The 19,950-nt window shown below is 38.7% G+C and overlaps 1 protein-coding gene and 1 long non-coding RNA gene across 19 annotated transcripts in view; one reads left to right on the top strand and one right to left on the bottom strand.

Moving 5' to 3' along the window:
* The window catches only part of FKBP5 (FKBP prolyl isomerase 5), a 98,275-nt gene that overhangs the window by 69,194 nt on the left and 9,131 nt on the right, over positions 1-19,950 (top strand). For all 17 annotated transcript variants that reach the window (XM_059076386.2, XM_059076382.2, XM_059076380.2 and 14 more), the window contains 3 exons: positions 9,409-9,565; positions 14,570-14,660; positions 17,404-17,487. In XM_059076386.2, the coding sequence (XP_058932369.1) occupies positions 9,409-9,565; positions 14,570-14,660; positions 17,404-17,487 (332 nt within the window). The remainder of the gene's footprint in view (positions 1-9,408; positions 9,566-14,569; positions 14,661-17,403; positions 17,488-19,950) is intronic.
* Positions 15,996-19,950, bottom strand: part of LOC136792007 (uncharacterized) — a 125,922-nt gene continuing 121,967 nt past the window's right edge. The window contains exon 6 of one of the 2 annotated variants that reach the window (XR_010835066.1): positions 15,996-16,739. This is a non-coding gene — a long non-coding RNA (uncharacterized lncRNA). The remainder of the gene's footprint in view (positions 16,740-19,950) is intronic. The other variant, XR_010835065.1, reaches the window with a different exon arrangement.

Genomic DNA, 19,950 nt, shown 5'->3' with positions numbered 1-19,950 from the left:
TTTTGCATCATTTAAATAGATTTAAGGAAATAAACTTCTCTTTCTCTCATGTTCTACAGCCAGTCCATCAGCAAATTATTTTGTCTCTACCAGGGTTGACCTAGAACTCATGATCAGTTTGTCTTCAGTAACAGACTTAAAAATAATTATATATCTTCTTAGTAATGTTACCTAAATCATATTTCTCCAGGATTTTTGCTGGTTTGTTTTCTGAAGAACAAAGTTATGGACTGAATCAAAAGGCTTTTATTGAATTGTGATCTTTTGCTTCCTTTAAATAATTTCTTTGGGGAAGAGAGAATTTACATTAGTTTGACAGAATTTATTCTTTCTCAAAGAAATTGTGATTTTTACTCCGTCAGGATCCTAATGCTTGCAAATCAATTTTTAGATTCTGTTCCAGTGTGCTTTATGTCAATTAAGATGACCATCTTGTAATTTTTATTCAGTGTTGTCCTTTTTCCATTAAAAAAAGTCACTGTGTTCTAAGGTACTCTAATTGACATTATCATGATGACTGATACTTTAGTCATCATACTTTAGCTTCATTGCCTGTGGTGGCTACATTGTTACTTTTAAGCTTTGCTTTCTTAGAAAAGCCAATCTGACATAAGGCTCTGAATAGCTACCAGCTCCTCTTCCCCCCAACTCCCCTCTCTCACATCTTCTGAGTTAACTTCCGTGCTTGGAGTGGGCACATCAAAATGCTAGCTGTGTGTGTGACTCTCTTGCCTCGCAGTGCTTTCAGCCACATCTGAATGCAAAGAATGCAGACAATCGGGAGTATTTTCAAATGTGAAAATTTCAACAGAGTGATCTGCAGGGATTCAAGTTGTTGGAGTACCCTTCCCTCTCACCTCCTTTCCCTCTGCAAATCCCACTGAAGTGAGAGATGGGGAGGGAAGGGGTGGAGAATGATTTCCAAAAAAGAGGAAGAAATCCGTATTAGTGGTGGAAAATAGGAAGACTACAAGAAGTGGATCAGAAATTATGGAGAATTTCTGGAATATGTAAAGTAGATAAAATTGGACTGATGGAAACTAGACTCAGGAAACCCAACCCACAACAGGTGTAGAGAAGACCTCTGCAGAGGTACATACTGTTCTTCTCGACAAGCTTGGGCAGAACTCCAAGCTTAGTCAGCTGGTGCAAGGGAGCCAAGGCAGGCTATGGGGTAATCATCAGGGTTGTTATAAAACAATATGGAACAGCTGGGCTAGTAAGCCTGTAGTGTAGTGGTTCTCAACTTTGGCTGAATTTAGAATTACTTGGGGAGCTTTTAAAATTCTGATGCCCAGGTCTCAGCCCAGACCAGTTAAATAAGAATAGCAAATCTCAAAGGCTGGAACTCCAGGCACAAGTTTTTAAAAAACAAAAAGCTCCCCAGGTGATTCTAGTTTGCAGCCACACATTGAGAATTACTACTCTAGGGCCTGGCTGTGACTTTTGCTCCCAAGCTAAAGCCCTAAAGTAAAGTAGGGATCTGCCTCAGAAGGCTCCATGTGTTAGGACTTGGACTACAGAATGAGAACATAAGTATCTTTGAGCTTTTAAAACAGATTTGAAGGGGAAAAAAGTGAAAGAGCAGCTCTGTACAACAGTAAATAAGCTGAAATGTTTTGCTCCTGAAGTAAAACTTTTTCCTGCATCACCAGTGGAAAAAGGTGTCCCCATCCTTCCTGTGCACATGATGCTCAGCATGTAGTAAATGCTCAATAAATATCTTTGGGATCTTCACCCAGAGATCTGCATGATCAGCCCACTCCTCTTGCGAAAAGGCCTACCATGGAAGTATATCCAATGGCTTAGAAAAACTGTGTCAGGTAACTAAAATCACTTGATCTTTCTGAATCCTTCCTTTCTAAAGCATGACCAAACAATACAGAATCATCAGCAAATACCATGAAACGGAAGCACTGAGGTGGACTAAGAAGAAATAGAAGAGAACTTTTTAAAGTTCTCTTCTAGGTGGTTTGTTACCACCTAGAGGGGTGGGATAGGGAGGGTGGGAGGGAGGGAGACGCAAGAGGGAAGAGATATGAGAACATATGTATATGTATAACTGATTCACTTTGTTGTGGAGCAGAAACTAACACCATTGTAAAGCAATTATACTCCAATAAAGATGTTTAAAAAAAAGAATTTACCTCACACACAGTTTTTTTTCTTTTCATTTTTTTTTTTTTTTTTGGCTGTGTTGGGTCTTCGTTGCTGCGTGCGGGCTTTCTCTAGTTGCGGCAAGCAGGGGCTACTCTTCGTTGTGGTTCATGGGCTTCTCATTGGGGTGGCTTCTCTTGTTGCAGAGCATGGCTCTAGGCACATGGGCTTCAGTAGTTGTGGCATGCAGGCTCAGTAGTTGTGGCTGGCGGGCTGTAGAGCACAGGTTCAATAGCTGTGGCGCACGGGCTTAGTTGCTCTGTGGCACGTGGGATCTTCCCAGACCAGTGTCCCGCACGTTGGCAGGCAGATTCCTAACTACTGCGCCACCAGGGAAGCCCCAAGATAGAAGAATCTTAAGATTGAAAGGGCCAGTTGATGGTGGCACACAGGAGTAAGGAGTGCTTTTTCACCTAGATACATCCTGGTGAAATTTCCCTTTCCTTCCTCCCTCCCTCCCTTCCTTCCTATTGAAGTATAATAGACTTAAAATATCATATTAGTTTCAGGTATACAACATAATGATTCAGTATTTTTATACATTAACAAAATGATCACCATGATGAGTCTAGTTACCATCTGTCACCTTACAAAGTTATTGCAGTATTACTGACTATATTCCCTATGCTGTACATTACATCCCCTGACATTTATTTTCTAACAAAATTTGTACCTCTTTATCTCCCTCACCTATTTCACTCATCCCCCTACCCCTCTCTCATCCCCCTGTTTGTTTCTGTATCTGTAACTCTGTTTCTGTTTTGTTATATTTGTTCATTTGTTTTTTTAGATTTTACATGTAAGTGAAATCGTAGGGTATTTGTCTTTGTCTGACCTATTTCACTTAGCATAAATACCCTCTAGGTCCATCTCTGTTTTTGCAAGTGGCAAGATTTCATTCTTTTTTTATGGCTGAGTAATATTCCATTGTATATATATCTGGTAAAATTTCTTAATTCCATAACTTAAAAGAAAATTTTGAACTCTTCCAGGGAAAAATAAGCTATATGCAAAGGAATGAGAATCAGAATGACATCAGACTTCTTATTTGTGACACTAAATACTAAAAGACAGTGCTTTGAGCGTTGTCTGTAACTGTGAATATTTTAAACCTAAATTTCTATCCTCTGCCAAATTATCACTTAAGTATGAGAACAAAATTAACTGTGGAGTATGCAGACTTGTGCCCTTTTTGAAATAAATACTATAGGATATTCTAAAACATCACAAAAAATAAAGCCAAGAAATGAAGACTCAAGGCATAAGAAACATTAGCATAAAAGTAATTTCCATAACGTGACAGCTGAATTTGGATCTCTGAAATGGTAGAACTATAATGTTAAAAATAATCATTGTTTAACAGTATGGAGCTACAGTAATTAAGAAAATAACGTGCAAATGGGAAATGAAGGGAAATGAAGAGGGGAAGCAAATGGTCTAAGAAGGTTTTCTTATTCAAGGAGAGATTATGCTGATTAGTCCACGTTGATAAATATGTATATGTGTGTATGTATGTGTGTGTGTATATATATACACATATATGTGTGTATGTGTGTGTATATATATATTATATATATATATATAATATATATATACACACACATACACACATACTGTTGAATGATTTGTTTAAAATTTAACGTTAGGTACTAGTAAGAATAGCTTGTAGAACTTCCAAGCGACCCTGCGTGGAGTGGGGAAGTAAAGGAACGAGGAAAGTTTGATCAATCTAGTGAAAGCAATAAAAGAAGAATAACAAGAAAACATTATGTAGGAAATCAAAACTAAGATTATAGGAATAAAATCAATCATGTCAGTGATTACAAAAAATGTGAATGAGATAAAGTCACCTATTAAAGGCAGAAATTCTCATAAGGTTAACACAGTGATGACAACAAAATCTAGCTATGTGTTCTTTATAAATAAAACACCAAAAACCAAAATGGTCCAAAAATTGAAAATAGAGGAAAGATTTCATGTATGCCCATGTTGAAATCTGATAGAGCTATGAGGGTTTTGGGGGTTTTGTTTGTTTTTCACTTGCTTTTGAAGTATTTATAAATGTCCTGGCAAATTTTGTCCAGTAAGAGAGAGCAGATTCTTGAAACCATTTTATTACATATTTTCACAAAATAATGTAGTATGGTACTTGGGTCTAAAATGGACAGTGTTTATTCTTTCATATATTTTGGATTTATATAGCTCCTTCTAAAAAGGTATCCTCAAGTCTTCAGGTAGAGTAAAATCTTAGTAGAAAATAATCTTTTTGTTATTAAGAAGTTAAGCCAGTGGACCATTTATTTTGGAATAGTATTAAAAAACAAAACCCCATATCAGTAAAGAATTTAAATAGCTCTTGGCATTTATTAAAAATAGGAGTACTAACATATTCAAAAGGGAAAATTCCTATAAATGAGTGAAAATTACTACCATTTTCCTTAATGCCCTGTTTTCAGATTAATCATTAAATAAATATTTACTTTCTGGCCCTGAACTGTGTGTTGTACACACAGTTGTACACACTGTGAGGTACAAAATAAGATACTGCCTTTGCCTACTTTGAATTTTATTCATACTTTGACAGCTCTCTCTGTGGAGCGATTAAGTGGTTTCTTATACCAAGTTCTAAAACATGTTTAACCTGGTGTAATTTACCACTAATTGCAGGAAAATAATCATAGCTAACATTCATTGAATTCATCTCTGTCTATCCACACATAACACAGTATTTTCACATAGTAGCCACCCTGACATTAAATGAATGCATGCCAGGTATTGGGCTAAAAGCTTTAATTCAATACCTAATTTAATACTCTCAACAATTAGGAGTTAGCTGACATTATTTCCCCTGTTGTATAGATGAAGAAACTGAGCTTCAGATAATTGAAATGACCTTGCCCAAAGCCACAGTTTTTAAGTGGCAGAATGAGACTGGAATCCAGTCTGGTGTGAAAAGGAGAGTGAGGATTTGTATTGGTATAGAATTTATTGCTGTGTTGTATGCTTCCTATTTAGACTAAGGCATATAACCATTTGCATAAATCTTATTCTGTTCAAGTAGCCAGGTTCCACACCTGCTTTCAGCGTCTGTCCCCTCAATGCCATGAGCAATCTTCCAGTGGTATTTGTTCATCGTAGTACAAAATGGTACAGAGGAGGACAGGAGGCAGTTTGGGGGAAATTTGACCACCATGCCTGAGGGGAAGATTTCTCTTCTAATCAGTGATTAATATGCCTCTCCTGATTTTAGAAATCCATCTCTGGATTTGCCTTTTCAGGGGGTCATTAAGATCCCACTGTCTCTTGGATGCTTTGCTCTGTTAGGCAGGAGATGCAGGCAGAGGAGAAACTCCCTTGGCATGAATTAGGCAGCAGAGAAAACCCTTGCCGAGTGGGAGTAACCTGTCACAACCTGGTTTTCTCTGGCTAAATGACCAGTCTTGTCTAGTTGTAATGCCATTACAACATTCCCATTCAGATCCCCATGACCCAGTAATTGTTTTGGGAATGAGTGCAAAGCTATCAGACACCAACTACTATAATTAGAAAAGGGAAAAACAGACACTTACCAGAGCTAACGTCTTTAGGCTGGAGCGTTTACAGCACTTATTTTTTTAGGTTATGGAGCCTCTTTCTCAGTTTTGCTTCCTGAAATACAAACTATTACAGTTTTCGGGTTCTTGCATTCCAGTTTTTTTCCTTACTGCAGTGCACTCTTTCCTTTTCCCCCCTATTTTAATCGGAGTACAAATTGCTGTCAGCACATCGAGTTCATGTGCCAGCCACATTCAGAACAGGGTGTTCTGTGCTCTTCAAAACAAAATTGCTCTAGGGCAGTAAGAGAACAATAAGTCAGAGCTCCAGTTTAAGTGATGTTTTGCAGCAGACTGGGCTCACTTGATGTGGTTACACTCGGATTGCGCAGCAAGGCTCAGTAATTTGGTTCGGTTTGACTTCGTGGGGTTTGGAGGACCTCCCCCCTTTAAGTTACGTAGACTTTGAGTCAAGAGAAAATGTCCCTTTTTAACTTGTGTATTTCTTTCTCTTCCCAAAAAAACCCTAAGTAGAAGCATCCTGTATGTACTTTTATTCTCTTTGGGCACGTCATAGATCATTTACTTCCCGTAAATCATGCTAGTTGGAATTAGCAACAGACCTCCTGAGCCCTAGAGGCCAAGCTCCCAGTGAGTCATGATGGTTATTATTAAATATTTATTAAATGAGTTTTTACAGTAAGCGATACAAGGTCAAAAGCAACCACAGGTCTTCCACAGCCAGAGCTGCCATGGTTTTCTTTGGTAGCAATTATTGAGACGATTAAAAAAAAATTGGATCTATAGGAGCCAGGCATGTCTGCATCTGTCACCATGATGGAGGTCCCTCCTGCGGCAGTCAGCTCCAAGGTGGGGTGGAGTACTTGTCATCTGTCTTATAGAACTTGTCACACCAGTGTTCCAATTTTAGAAACCAGTTAATCTAGCGAGAGTGTTTGCTACTTGTAGATGTAAAGAATCAATGGACTATACTCCCTGAGGCTGTGATACCTCCTCTTGCTCTGACATTGCAGATAATGTCAGTATTAAAAGGTTTAATACATACACGTAAAGACTGCTGCGTGTGGGCACACACGCATGCGTATCAGTTTATCAATTTAAGATTCTATGGTACTGTAGGTAGTGCTTATTCAGGTTCAACTTAAAAGAGATTTAATAGGAAAAAAAGATTGGTCCCTATATAAGGTAGTATTTATAAGAGTATTGCAAATGTTTCCCTATTAGGTGGCCAAAAACATTGGTTCTACGATATATTGTTTCTCTTAGAGAGACCGGCTGCAGTGAACTATTTTTTTTGCTTTCTTAATTATGCCTTCATTATACTTTGACTTGAAGTTTTTTTTTTTGCTTGCTTGCTTGCTTGACTTATCTTTCCCAACATGTTTATTAGTAGCCAATCTCTTCTTTCCCTAATATGAAGGGTTATCACATGTAGAGAACTTCTGAAATTATATATATAATTTTAATATCAAGTATATGCATCAAGCTGAAAAACCAGCCTAGGAAACTGACACACAGGCAGGAATCCTTCACAGTCTCTGGATTTCCTGTTTTGAAAACACATTCAAACTTGATCAACCAAAAACCACAACGAATGTACTGATAGTTTCCTCCCCCACTAAATGTACTCTCCATCAGGGAGGAAAACACTTCTAACAGTAAACCTCACTCAAAAAGATCTGTCAAATAAGTTGTGAGCTACTAGGATAATAAATCTCAATACCTGAGATATTCTATAATATGTGGGCTGAAACTCACTTTGCTCAGCAAATCTTTTTTCATGAAAAGTGTCATCACGTTAGTCTAAATTAAATTTCTTGGGCAGATTTTAAAATATTTAAGAACACAAATTTTCAAACTCTCAAATTCTTTAGAAACACCGGCTTTTACTCCAGTAAATATCTTAAGCCTAGGATTCCTTGCAGAACTTCTCTAGTGTGTATGTATTTGAAAATAATAAAGTTGAATTTATTTTGAAACTATTGCCAATTCAAAAGAACTTTCACTGTGTTGCAAGTTAAACTGTATTTTATCTAGAACATTCCAAAAGTGAGTTAAGAGAGTCATGTGCATTTATGAGTATGGGACATAGAACAAAATTTCTGTATGCCAGCTCCACCCTGAGAGCCAGTCTAGCTCTTGCCCCTGTTTAGAAGGTCTGACTCGAGAGTCAGGCAGGCCTTCTCTAGTTTGGCCCAAGCATCTTCGACTCCACCCTATGTCTGCAACGGGAACAAATTGGGATGGTATTAATCCTAGTGACTTAGAAAATGGTAGAGAACTTCAAAGCATAAATGTCCATGTGACATTTTGGCCCCTAAGTGTCTATGCCACTGCTGTTTACTCTGCAGGGTTTCTCTCATTTCCTAGGCCTGGTCTAAAGGTAACCTGATCAAATGATTAACTACAGGAATTAGCTTTGAAGCTGGTTTCTGGTCTACATTGAGAGTTATATTACTGGGCCATAGAATCGTAGAATTTTAGAGCTTCAAAGGACCTTTGAGATCGAGTAGTTCAAAAGTAGAGTAAGTTGGAATTGAATTTGTATTTGGAAAATAATTGTCTCCTGGAACGAATGTAACAGAACAAGTGATTTTTAGTCTCTAAAGCAAGTTATTGATCTAAAGTAGATCAACCAGTCTCAGAAAAGAAGCATTTTAGGAATTCCTTACATTTGAATCAAGGCCATTAATATTACAGAGGTAGGAATAAAGAATTTTCTTATGAAAGACAAATTATTACATTGCTTGTTGACTGTTGTGCTGTCATACAAGCCATCCATTTTTCTTATTGAGTCAAAGACCTAAATGGAAAGGAATGAATATCCGTAATATTAAACGTAGTTGGAAAGTTTCAAAGAATTGTTTATCCCAGAAGAAAAAGCCTAACTAACCAAGAGAAAAATATATATCTGTATGTGTTTTCCTATTTTATATTAACATAAAAGCCCCTTATCTAATGTGAAATTACCCTGGGAATGAGCTGAGTTTGAGTGCAATGAGGAAGTAGGCCCTGAGAAATTGACCTCTTCACTTAACATTTCAGACGAGAGGGTTGAGTGATTTGTCGAGTTATAGTAGACTATTGATTCCTTCACATTTTACATTTATTACTGCACTAAGGGATTACAGATATGTTAGTTATTGATGATGTTGCCTTTGGCCTTTTCATTTTTATTCAAACATTTGTGAATGAGATTAAAACTCTTAAAGAAAAAAAAAAGAGCTTCTATATTCAGTTAACCCTTTAATATCACTGGGGAAATAGCCATTCGGTTGTTTTTCAACCCAAGCATCCAAAGCCAAGATGCAGTTATAAATGTTTAAGCCTTTGTATACTTGATATTAAGTTTGTGGCATTTTGATAATTACCTATTAAATAATCTAGTATTTCTTGTTTTGTGTTATAGGTGAGGAAACCTCTGTCATATAGTAGGTTTAAGTTAAACCTGTGTTTCCACTTTATTATCCTCTAAGCTATCTTACTGATGTAGTTATCAGTAATTATAAGTTTAAACTTAAAATAGAAAGAAATATGATTGCTCTTAAATTTCCAGACTGGGTAGACTAAGCTTCAACAAGACATACCATGTATGTCTCTAGATGAAATGAGGAATGGGAACTACTCATTTATCACATCCCTGAATTAGCCAGTCACGAAGAGCAGCTCTGTTGACTGTCCTTCTCCTCCCCCTCAGTCCACCTGGAAGGCCGCTGTGGTGGAAGGATGTTTGATTGCAGAGATGTGGGGTTCATAGTTGGCGAAGGAGAAGACCACGACATTCCAATCGGAATTGACAAAGCCCTGGAGAAAATGCAGCGTGAGGAACAATGTATTTTGTATCTTGGACCACGGTAAGCAGCATACCAGTTCAGTACACAGTGAAGTTATCTAAAGAACAGGGATACACTTGCTTTTTCAATCAACTTTTTGCTATTTTCAGTGAAGTTAAGGCCAACAGTGGAAACAATTAATTAAATCAGGCTACAGTTAGTCACAGAGTGAATTAATGGGCCTTATATTATTACAGACATTTGTAAGCCTATTCTCTTGATAGATGTGTGTTCAGGGTAGGACTGACAGGCAAGTTTTGCTTTTCTGTTTGTTTTGCCTGCCATATTGCCAAGACGGGAAGCTGTTGGCCCTTCTCACGTGATTCTCTTGCCCCTTCTCTCCTTTTCTCTAAATTAGGCAGGAGGCAGTAAAACGTGGGGGTTAGAAGTTGAAGAAGCATTTAGATGATTTATTACCACTTGAATTTGTGCCACCTGTTCTTATACAGACTCCCTGAAAAAAGAGTGTTCTTCCTGGATCTAAAGGCAGCGGAGATGACTCATGTTTGCCTAAATTTTTCCCATCATAAGGATATCCATTAGCACTAGGAAGCTCAGAACTATCAGACACTAAGTCTCTCTTGTGAAAACATGTTTGGTATTATTTTTAGATCTAAAATTATACCATGAATCCAACCCTTCTATCTTGAGAAACGGACCCTTGAGAGAAACCAGGGTGTTTTGATTCTGTTTGTGTGAAAGTGTGCATCTGCTTATCTCATGTCTCCTCCCTCTCTGGATCCTTCGATTTCAGTCAGTCAGGATTTTGAGTTATTGAGAATCTTGATGACCTGCACTTACCAATAGGTAATGTTGTGCCTTTTATACAGTTGCTTGCCTTTGTGTAGCCTCGGTCGTAATCCAGTGGCATATTTACCTTTGCCCCAACACTTGAGCCATAATTGTATTTCTTAAGTGATGTTTTAGTCATGCCACTACCCACTTGAAAATCCTTGCAAAATGCTCTACACCTCAAACCCTTTAGAGCTTTCACTGAGGCACCTTTTATTTAATACCTTCTTTTTCTCTGTCTTATTCCTTTTTCAACTAGTATATTCCCACCTCAGTGTGTTTTATTTACATTTACTATGTATTTGTAGTTCACTTAGGTGAATCTGTTTCTATAAGGAACTTTTTTGTGTGTGTGTGTGTGTGTTACGTGGGCCTCTCACTGTTGTGGCCTCTCCCGCTGCGGAGCACAGGCTCCGGACGCGCAGGCTCAGCGGCCATGGCTCACGGGCCCAGCCGCTCCGCGGCACGTGGGATCCTCCCGTACCGGGGCACGAACCCGTATCCCCTGCATCGGCAGGCGGACTCTCAACCACTGCACCACCAGGGAAGCCCTATAAGGAACTTTTAAATTCAGGTGGTGCATAGAGAGGCTATCTCTTCCATATCCAAGTAATATCTAACTATTTTTAATCCAGCATTCCAAAGTTACAGTAGTTCTAAACTCATATAAAGAGAGTGGTATTTATGTCCATGTGTTTTCATATCTAAGTTCCTTGAGGATGAGTTCTCTATACATTGTGAGCATATAATATGAATCAGTTCATTACATTTTAACCTAGCTGACAAGCCAGTTTTGGGAACAGATGTCTCAAGTTTAATGGCAAAGGGAAACAGGAATTATCCTTATATTTATTAATGCAAATAGTTCCTTGAAAGTTTAAATTGTTGTATGATTAGTGATTTAAAAAAACAAACAAACATGCAACTTACCAGCTGTGTACTCGACTCTCCTAAGCCTTAGTTTCCCTTTATGTAAAATGGGGATAACAGTATCTACCATACAAAGATGTGGAGGACTGAATGAGATAATGCATGTAAAGAATGTAGCAAAGTGCCTGACACAGCCAAACCCTTAGTATGTTAGCTATTATTGCTGTTGTGATGATTCTCTCTCTCTTCCATTTTACTCTCAGACCATAAGGAAAGGGAAACCCCGTTTTAACATATGGTAGATTTTTCAGGCATAAAAGTTGTCGACAAGTTTTCATAAATTACTATATATAAAAGTTTTTTCATATGTTTTATGGAAATAATTTAGCATAGTTAGAAAGGAACATGTTCTTTTTGCTTCAAGATGTTGCTTAGTATGTTAAGGAGTCATTTAAAGTGCAGAGTCTACACCAGGAGACTGTCCACACAGGTGCTGCATAAGATTATCCGTGTATATAGAGAATCCCTGCCCACTGGGCATGTGGTGAGCGTGTGCAGTGAATTTGCTTGTCTTACCAGAGTCCCACTTATAGATACATTGCATCTGAGTGTGGCTATAAATACGGCTGTTGCAAATATGTGTTCTGTGTTACTCTTAGTGTCATCTGTATTTCATGCTCCAAAAACCCCAGGGCATATACCTTCTCTTTCATTCTGATAGACTCCTTGGCAGGATGTTTTCATAGTAAGGAATTCATAAAACACTTCCAGAGAAGCCATTTTCTCTCTTCCCATCAGGACAATGTCTTTAATATTGTTTTAAATATGGTGACTGATTAAGCTCTTTTGTTTCAGGTAAAGTACGGCTAGTTTTAGTTTTCTTTTTTCTTCCTTATCTTCTGTCCTGCACCAACCCCAGACAAAAACATAGGCTGCCAAGAGCCAGAGTATCTCAATAATGCGGCAGTGTGGGTCAAAAAACTAAACAACTTTCTGGGACACACAGAGTCTGAATTTAAATCCTGGCTCTACCACTGCCTCTTTGTGTGATTCTCAGGAAGCACTTCTCTGTGAGCCTCAGTTTCTTCATCTGTAAAAAGGAAGCAGTTGGTAAGAGTATTTGCATACAAGGTGCAAGTGCTTCTTGTATGCACATAAAGGCTTAATGGTCTTTAGCAGTCATTATTTGTATCTCTTTGCTCTCTGCAGGCACCTGTCAGTTTAAGAACATTGATACTGGATTCCTTCTGTTACTGTAATCCAGCTTGTCTTTTGGTTAAGCCTAGAATTCCTCTTGTGGTGTTCTGTCTTTCAGTCAGATGAATTCGTGTGCCCTGGGTTCTTCCTCGCCCGGCCTAATCCAGCATAAATCAGACAACTTTCTGTAAAATAGGAAGTCAGGTTAAATGCTCCCAAACAGTTCGGTATGAGCTTACGCCTCCCCAGGGTTAAGTGTTCCACATGTGTCTTCACAGAGTTTCTTCATTTGAACCCAGGAAAGACTGTAGAAATCATATCCTTCCTTAGTCTTCTTTAATTCCGTTGATGATAACCAGAACAATTTGTTGCCTGCCCTCGACCCAAACCCTCACCCTCCTCGCCCCCAGCCACGGAACTCCTATTTTCAAGTGTTGTAAGGCAGCTCTTCCCATCCTCAGCACTACTGACATTTGGGGCCGGATAGTTCTTGGCTGGGGGAGCTGTCCTGTGCATTGTAAGATGTTTGGTAGTGTCCCTGACCTCTAACCACTGGAAGTCAGAAGCCTCCTAGTTGTGACAAACCCCAAATCTCTAGACATTGCTAGATGTCCCTGATAGTGTTGGGGGATTAACCCCTTTTGAGAGCCACTGGTCTAAGGCAAGTGCCAGAGCATCTGTTGGGTTTGTACATGTTTAGCATAGGGCTCCAAATAGAACATGCTGTCAGTAAACACATGCTCAGTGAGGACTCACCTGCCTACCTGATTCCCAGTAGTTGAGGAATAATGTTCTTTTATTTACCAGACGGCAGAAACAAAATAGGAGATATATCAGTCTAAGAGCTCAAAGTAGAAAACTAGTCACCACTTCCTACAGTTGGCCACTGGTAATTATGTCCCCTTTTATTTCTTTGCTGAAGATACCCTTTGCCCTGCTATTAAAACTACCACACCCCATTCCTACCAGCTCTCACTCCATCTCTGTGCCTCTCTCTGGCTCCAGCTTCCATTTTCTTGTGTAACAAGGGAGGTAAATGAGTAAGCATTTTCTTCCTGAAAAACTCAGGCAGGGAGTAAAGAAGTGGTACAAATAGCAAGAGATGAGTGTTCCCACTCTAGTCCTTTTGCCCCAGAGAAAACTGAAGGTATTAATACATCAACTTGGTTTTGGCCTGGTTTCAAACCATAGCCTGAGAGTTTGAGTTTACTAAGATTTTGGCAGTGCCATTCCATATATTAAAGAATAGTTTGTTGAAACAGATGGAGCAGAGTATATTCCGGTGAACGTTTTCCTAATATGCTGGGCATTGTTCTACATGCTGGGAAACCACCAAACCAGACAGACAAAGCTCCATCAGAATTTCCATTCTAGTAGATGTGTGCTCCTTCGAATGCCTTGGATGTGTTAAAATTTTAAATGGTTCCAAAAAACAAATTTATATATCCCCCGTAATTTTATTCAGTAAGTTTTGGCTAAACAGTGTAGTGTTTTACAGTGTTATATAGCCACAGAGCTATGAGAATACAGTACAGAGTATTTCTCTTGATGAGGTATTAGAGTTTGCTGGGGCTGTTCTTTTTGATTATACATTTGTTTTCTAGTATGCTTTCTGAAAGTCTTGAAGAAATACTATGAGGACGTATATCCTTCCTGATGTGTGCACCTTTCCCCCATTTATCTGACTGGAAGTGGTACTTTTGGAAGGGGACAGCACTTTAAAGTTAAAAGCTTATTAAAACATACCTCTCCCAAACAGCACTGTAATGATTATAGTGCCTGTCTTCCTGGGTCCTGAGAAAGCTTCAGGGAAAGCCCTTATAGTCAAATAATGGCTGTTTTATAGAAAGAACTAGATATAAAATCAAGTAGAAAAATAGACAGTGACATTTAAAATCACATTAAGCAAGCTGTCCCAAGGAGTACAGGTGTTGCACTACATATGAATATGAAGAAGAAAACTAAATGTAGCCTGGTTTCTTAAACCACAGCAGTGATACTTGGCACTATATCTTCTGATCAACATCTGGTTTGTCTTCAGGGCCTTTGATGTGTGTAGTTTGCAAATGATAGCTCTATGCTGATGTGATGCCTCAAAATACTGAAGGGGGTGCCTGGAAATACACCAATTCTTTAAAGTTTTATTTTTTTTACTCTCCATTTCAGATATGGTTTTGGAGAGGCAGGGAAGCCTAAATTTGGCATTGAACCTAATGCTGAGCTTATATATGAAGTTACACTTAAGAGCTTCGAAAAGGTGAGAAAATACCAACTTCTCTGAAATCATGACAGATTTCTTCTCCATCCACTTCTTGTAAATTAATATCTTATATTACCAGGTGGTATACATAGATGGTATTTGTTTGTATATTGTGCTTTTTGTGACCAAGTTTTGTCTCCTGTCTCTGACGCTGCTACTAGAGCACAGGACAACCGATACAGCACAGCTGATACACAACCGAGGAGCTCTGTGTTCTTATTTTGTTCCTATGTGTCAGCCTTTTTTTTTTTTTTAATTAACTTTTTTTGGTAGAAGCCAAGACTTATTCCCTTATTTGTTCCTAGACTTGTTCTTTTTGTACTTTTCTTCCTGGGTTGAAGACAGAAAGGTTCATGTTCTTGCCAGGCAGCTCCTTGGGGGAGTGGGGTGCAGTTTTCCAGGGCTGGACAGATCATACCCTTCACAGGAGTTGTGAAGAGGCCTTCACTGTGGCTCCAAGTTATTATCCAAAATGCAAGGGATTCATGGGCCACCAGGCTCTGTGGCAAGGAGCACAAGGAACAAACCTGCTAACCCTAGACTTTTTCTTTTCGTACCTGTCCAAGTAGAAAAAAAGAGAGCGTTTGCCTCAGGTTCCAGAAATGGCAGGCCTCCTTGAGTGTATTTCCATCTCAAACCCACCTCTGGAGGCTCCCAGCAGCAGCTTCCCTGGACAAACGCAGAGCATATGCCTGAGCTAGGTATGCTGTCCCATCCAGCTATGCCATCCAGCTATGTCCTCTGCACCACCAGAGCCCAGCCCTTCCCTGAGAGCCTCAGGAACTGCATCTTGTAGACCTTTTTCATCCCCACAGTGTTACCTCCATGTTCCATACTTCAAGCTTTGGACTGGAAACATGACTGTTTTTACATTATTAGACTCAGAAAGGAAATCATTGTCCTGTAGGCCTCTAACTTTGGGATCCTCCCCGAACAGTGATGTTCCTAATCATAACACATTCCCCAAAACAAACATGCTCTTATCACAACCATTGCTTGTTGTCAGATAACGTCTTCTGAAGTCCCGCTAGCTCAGTACTCATCCTCCAAAGCTGTCGTCATAGCACAAAGTGGTTTTTATTTTTAAAGAGGGAGAAAGTAATTTTTAGCAATAAAGTAACCCCCACCCCTTCCCATCACAGTCCAGTGGACCTTGTACACTCAGGAGCCTCCTCACTTTAGTACACCACAGTGAGCCTATGCTCAGTCACGGCTGCAAGGGCATATGCCAGGCTGCACTGCTAGGTGTATTTGAAACCACGTGATCAATCCAAGAAGAAGATACAAGAATTGCAAATATATATGCATCCAGCATAGGAGCACCTCAATATATAAGGCAGATGTTAACAGACATAAAAGGAGAAATTGACAGTAACAGAATAATAGTGGGGGATTTTAACACCCCACTTAGATCAATGGACTGATCATCCAGACAGAAAATCAGTAAGGCAACACATGCCTTAAATGACACTGTAGACCAGATGGACTTAATTGATATTTATAGAGCAATCCATCCAAAAGCAGCAGAATACACATTCTTTTCAAAAGTGCACATGGAACATTCTCCAGGATAGATCACATGCTGGGTCACAAAGCAAGCCTCAGTAAATTTAAGAAAATTGAAATCATACCGAGCATCTTTTCTGACCACAGTGCTACGAGATTATATTTGAAACCATGTGACAGGGTGTGGCAGTGATGGAGGCAACATGAATTCATTTTCTGTTTTGTAATACTAAGAATAGATTCATAATCAATAAAGACTGAACCCAATATAAAAAATGCAGAACGCTTGTTATTAGATTTTTAAATAATAAAGTTAAATTTTTAAGAATCAACATAGGGTTGCCAGGAAGACTAGTAACTCATTATTTACTTTAAAAAGGAGGGGATTTATATACCACTGTCTTTTGAATAGAGAATTTCATATTTACCCACTTAAGCTTCATAATTCTTATGAAGTAAATAGCACTGACACAGCCATTGTCATCTTCCCTAAAGGACTCCAGATTGTTCTGTTGACTCTTTATGATCCAGCTGTTCATAATGAAAGTGCAGTTGTCCCTGGATTCGTATCTATAATGGGGAAGGAGTAATGATACACACAGTATAAATTAGCAGGTGATCATGAAAGCATTTGTTTACATCTTGGCATCACCTCTATCTTCCCAATTATGTCTTCCTTGAAATTCCCCAAGTACGCATCTGCAAGTTGTTACAGTTTGGAGACTTTAGTATGTCTGGTTGTTTCAGAGTGGAGAGACAACTACATGACCTGGAATTTTTTAAGTGTGTATGAATATACAACTGTGACTTGACTACAATAGTGTTATCATTTTAGAGTTGAAAAACTAAGGCTTGAGAGAAACTTGCCTAAATTATAATAGCAGTCTAGCGGCAGAGTTTGCAGCAGGGAGATAAGGGGCCCCAGCTTCCATTGTGTGGCCTCACCTCATAATTCTAAAGGCGCATTCTTTAACGATGCTCAACAGTTCATCTTCCTTACGGTATTATTGCCTGCTCCTCCCTCTTGAGCAGCATGGATCAAGCTACAGCTTTGCCCTCATGGAAAGTGAGTTCTAGCCTAGCAGTGCATTGGCAAGGGCACACAGTTTTAAAAGCCAGTGTGTTTTGGGGTGTGGGTATCCTCTAGGAGTAGCTATTGTTTCTTCTTACGGACATCAGCTGATGCTTTTTCCTTCTCTGTTCATCTAACCATTGTCACACATTTATACAACAGGCCAAAGAATCCTGGGAGATGGATACCAAAGAAAAATTGGAGCAGGCTGCCATTGTCAAAGAGAAGGGAACTGTGTACTTCAAGGTATGTGAGTCTTTGTACAATCCTTTCCATCTCAAAGAATTTATTCAAGTATCAATTAATTGTGCTGATATTCCCTATTCTGAATTCTATACCCTTCTGGATAAGAATAAGCCTGAATTTTTACAAGTCTGTCATTTTAAGTATAAGAAAATGGTGAGACAGAATGAATTATGTGACAAAAAGAATACAAAAGCCTCTTGTACACATTCTATTCTAGATTGTAAGCCTCCGCAAAGTCAGACCAGGTCCGGCTTTCCCACCCATCGTGTATCACTCAAGACCTAAAGCATCTTGCTTGGTACATAGTGGTCACTCAACAAGTGTGTGTGGGACGAAACAAAGAATGAATAGAATAATTGTTAGCAAGTAGTAGAATTCAAAGGGCTAAGTTTCGTATCATTTTCCTTTCCACTGTCTTGGGGAAGTCACTTAGGTACATGATAAAAGGAAAGATCATGCACAGATTTCAAAAGGAACTGGCAGGAGGAGAGTATAAATTTCTTCTAATGGCCAAGATGATCCCTGCCACACTTGCTTTTGTGAGAAAAAAGCAGAAATTCCTGAATGATATTTGTCATTTATTGATTCTTGAAAACACTTTCTTGTAATCTAGGAATGTGTTGTTTCCTCACTTAGATTTTAACCCCCCAGATACAGTAAAAAAAGAAACAGCTCTTTGTTCAGTTCTAATCAGAATGTACTATCTATTGCTTCCCCATTGCCAAATATTATACCTTCTCCACATCAAGCAGAAAGGGCTTAGCACAGAAGAGAATGAGAGAAAGAATGGGAGTTTTGTCAAGATTTCTTTTTTTTTTCCTTGCTGCTGTGATCCAGGAGCAAAAACAAAAAACAATTAGATGATGTTTTCAACAGTCTATAAAGCAGTGATACATTAGTGTACTTCAACAAGTCTTCATAGAGAACCTGCTATAAGACATGTCCTTGCGTTGACAGCCTTGTCTGAAGGGAGGGGAGGCAATATTAACCCACATGAAACAATGAAAGAATTATGTAAGACTGTATAACCAACATAGAATTACGCAGCCAGAGGGCAACAGGTATGGTTATTATTTTCTAAACTTTGAGAGGAGCCCCATTATTGAGTCATGAAATCAATTTAGTGGAAGAGTATTGCCTTATGTAGTAAGGATACACTTCGTTTCACAAAACTTTGTTCAGTTGTGTGTGAGTGGGTACTAGGTCATAATTTAAAACATTTCTTACTGGGGGTGTAGATAATATATAATTATATTTATTAATAACTATTACATATATTAAAATAATGTATGGATCACCAGAAAGCATTAGGATATGGCAGAATGACCTCTGAATTGGGAAAACTGGGCTTTATGGCTCCAAATGATTTAAAGTCATTTAAGGTCCAAAGAGATTATTTTTTCATATGAAAAGTGAGTTAAAGTTAAATTAGAAGGCTCCCAAGTTTCCTTCCAGCCCTAAAATTCGGTGCATTTCTGAACTCTCAAGAACAACTTTGATTTTTTTAAATTCTAATTGAGGTATTGGATACTTCTGTAACTCAGGTAGATTCCAGATGAGTTATTTGTAGACCCAAATACCTAATACACTAGAACAAAAAGAAAATTTTCTGTAAAATTACTTAAGACAACACGTCCTGAACTATGTTTTCCTATCTACTTGGAGTCCATAAAAGTCTTTAAATGTATTTTTTATATTTCCCAAAACCTCTGAAAAGAATATTAACATTTGGTAGAAGGGTTGCGACTTTTGGCATTTGACTAGAATTAACTCGGTGTAATAAAACAGCTTGGCTATTCAGAAGCTCTAATTGGTTGCTGATGACCACGTGCATATAGCTGTGTCCTGAATATATACAGAGAGATGGCCAAAATTTACGATCAGCAACAGAAAGCAGTGCTAAATTGTCTGTACAGTTACTAAACTTTGTTGCTTCTTAGCATCATAACTGCAACAGTGATTTGTGTATTTCATAATATTATGAACCCTCTTAAAATTACTGATCTTTGGATAAAATCTGGATCAGCAGTCACACATATGAAACATATTATTTTTAACATTCAATTTGATAGACAAAGTCTTTCAAAACATTAGTCTATTGGGGGAAATTAATGAAAGGTTAAAAACCACTGACCTAAGACCTTTCCCCCAGAATGTCTCTGAACATTTTGTACTACTCAGAACTTCCCTGGAGGCACTTTCATAATTATAGGTAAAAGATCCCAGCAGTGATCCTAGTTTTACCTGTAAGACTTCAGAAATGGTTGGTAGGTGGGTTCCTATACACATTCCCTTTTCAAATGTCAGGGCAGGTTTCAATCTGCCGTGCTGCCTTCCCGGGCCTCGACTTTCCAGGGTGTTTGACTTGGCGCCTTGTGCACAGCGCAGAGCCCGGGTGTGTGGGCCAGAGCAGAGATGGGGTACATTGCATGCCACCCGCACGTTGGAGCTCCATTTTCATTG

This window comes from Kogia breviceps, chromosome 10 (genome assembly GCF_026419965.1).
Source record: "Kogia breviceps isolate mKogBre1 chromosome 10, mKogBre1 haplotype 1, whole genome shotgun sequence".
Classification (NCBI taxonomy): domain Eukaryota; kingdom Metazoa; phylum Chordata; class Mammalia; order Artiodactyla; family Physeteridae; genus Kogia; species Kogia breviceps.
The sequence above is the reverse complement of the archived record's forward strand: the minus strand, read 5'-3'. Positions and strand labels throughout refer to the sequence as shown.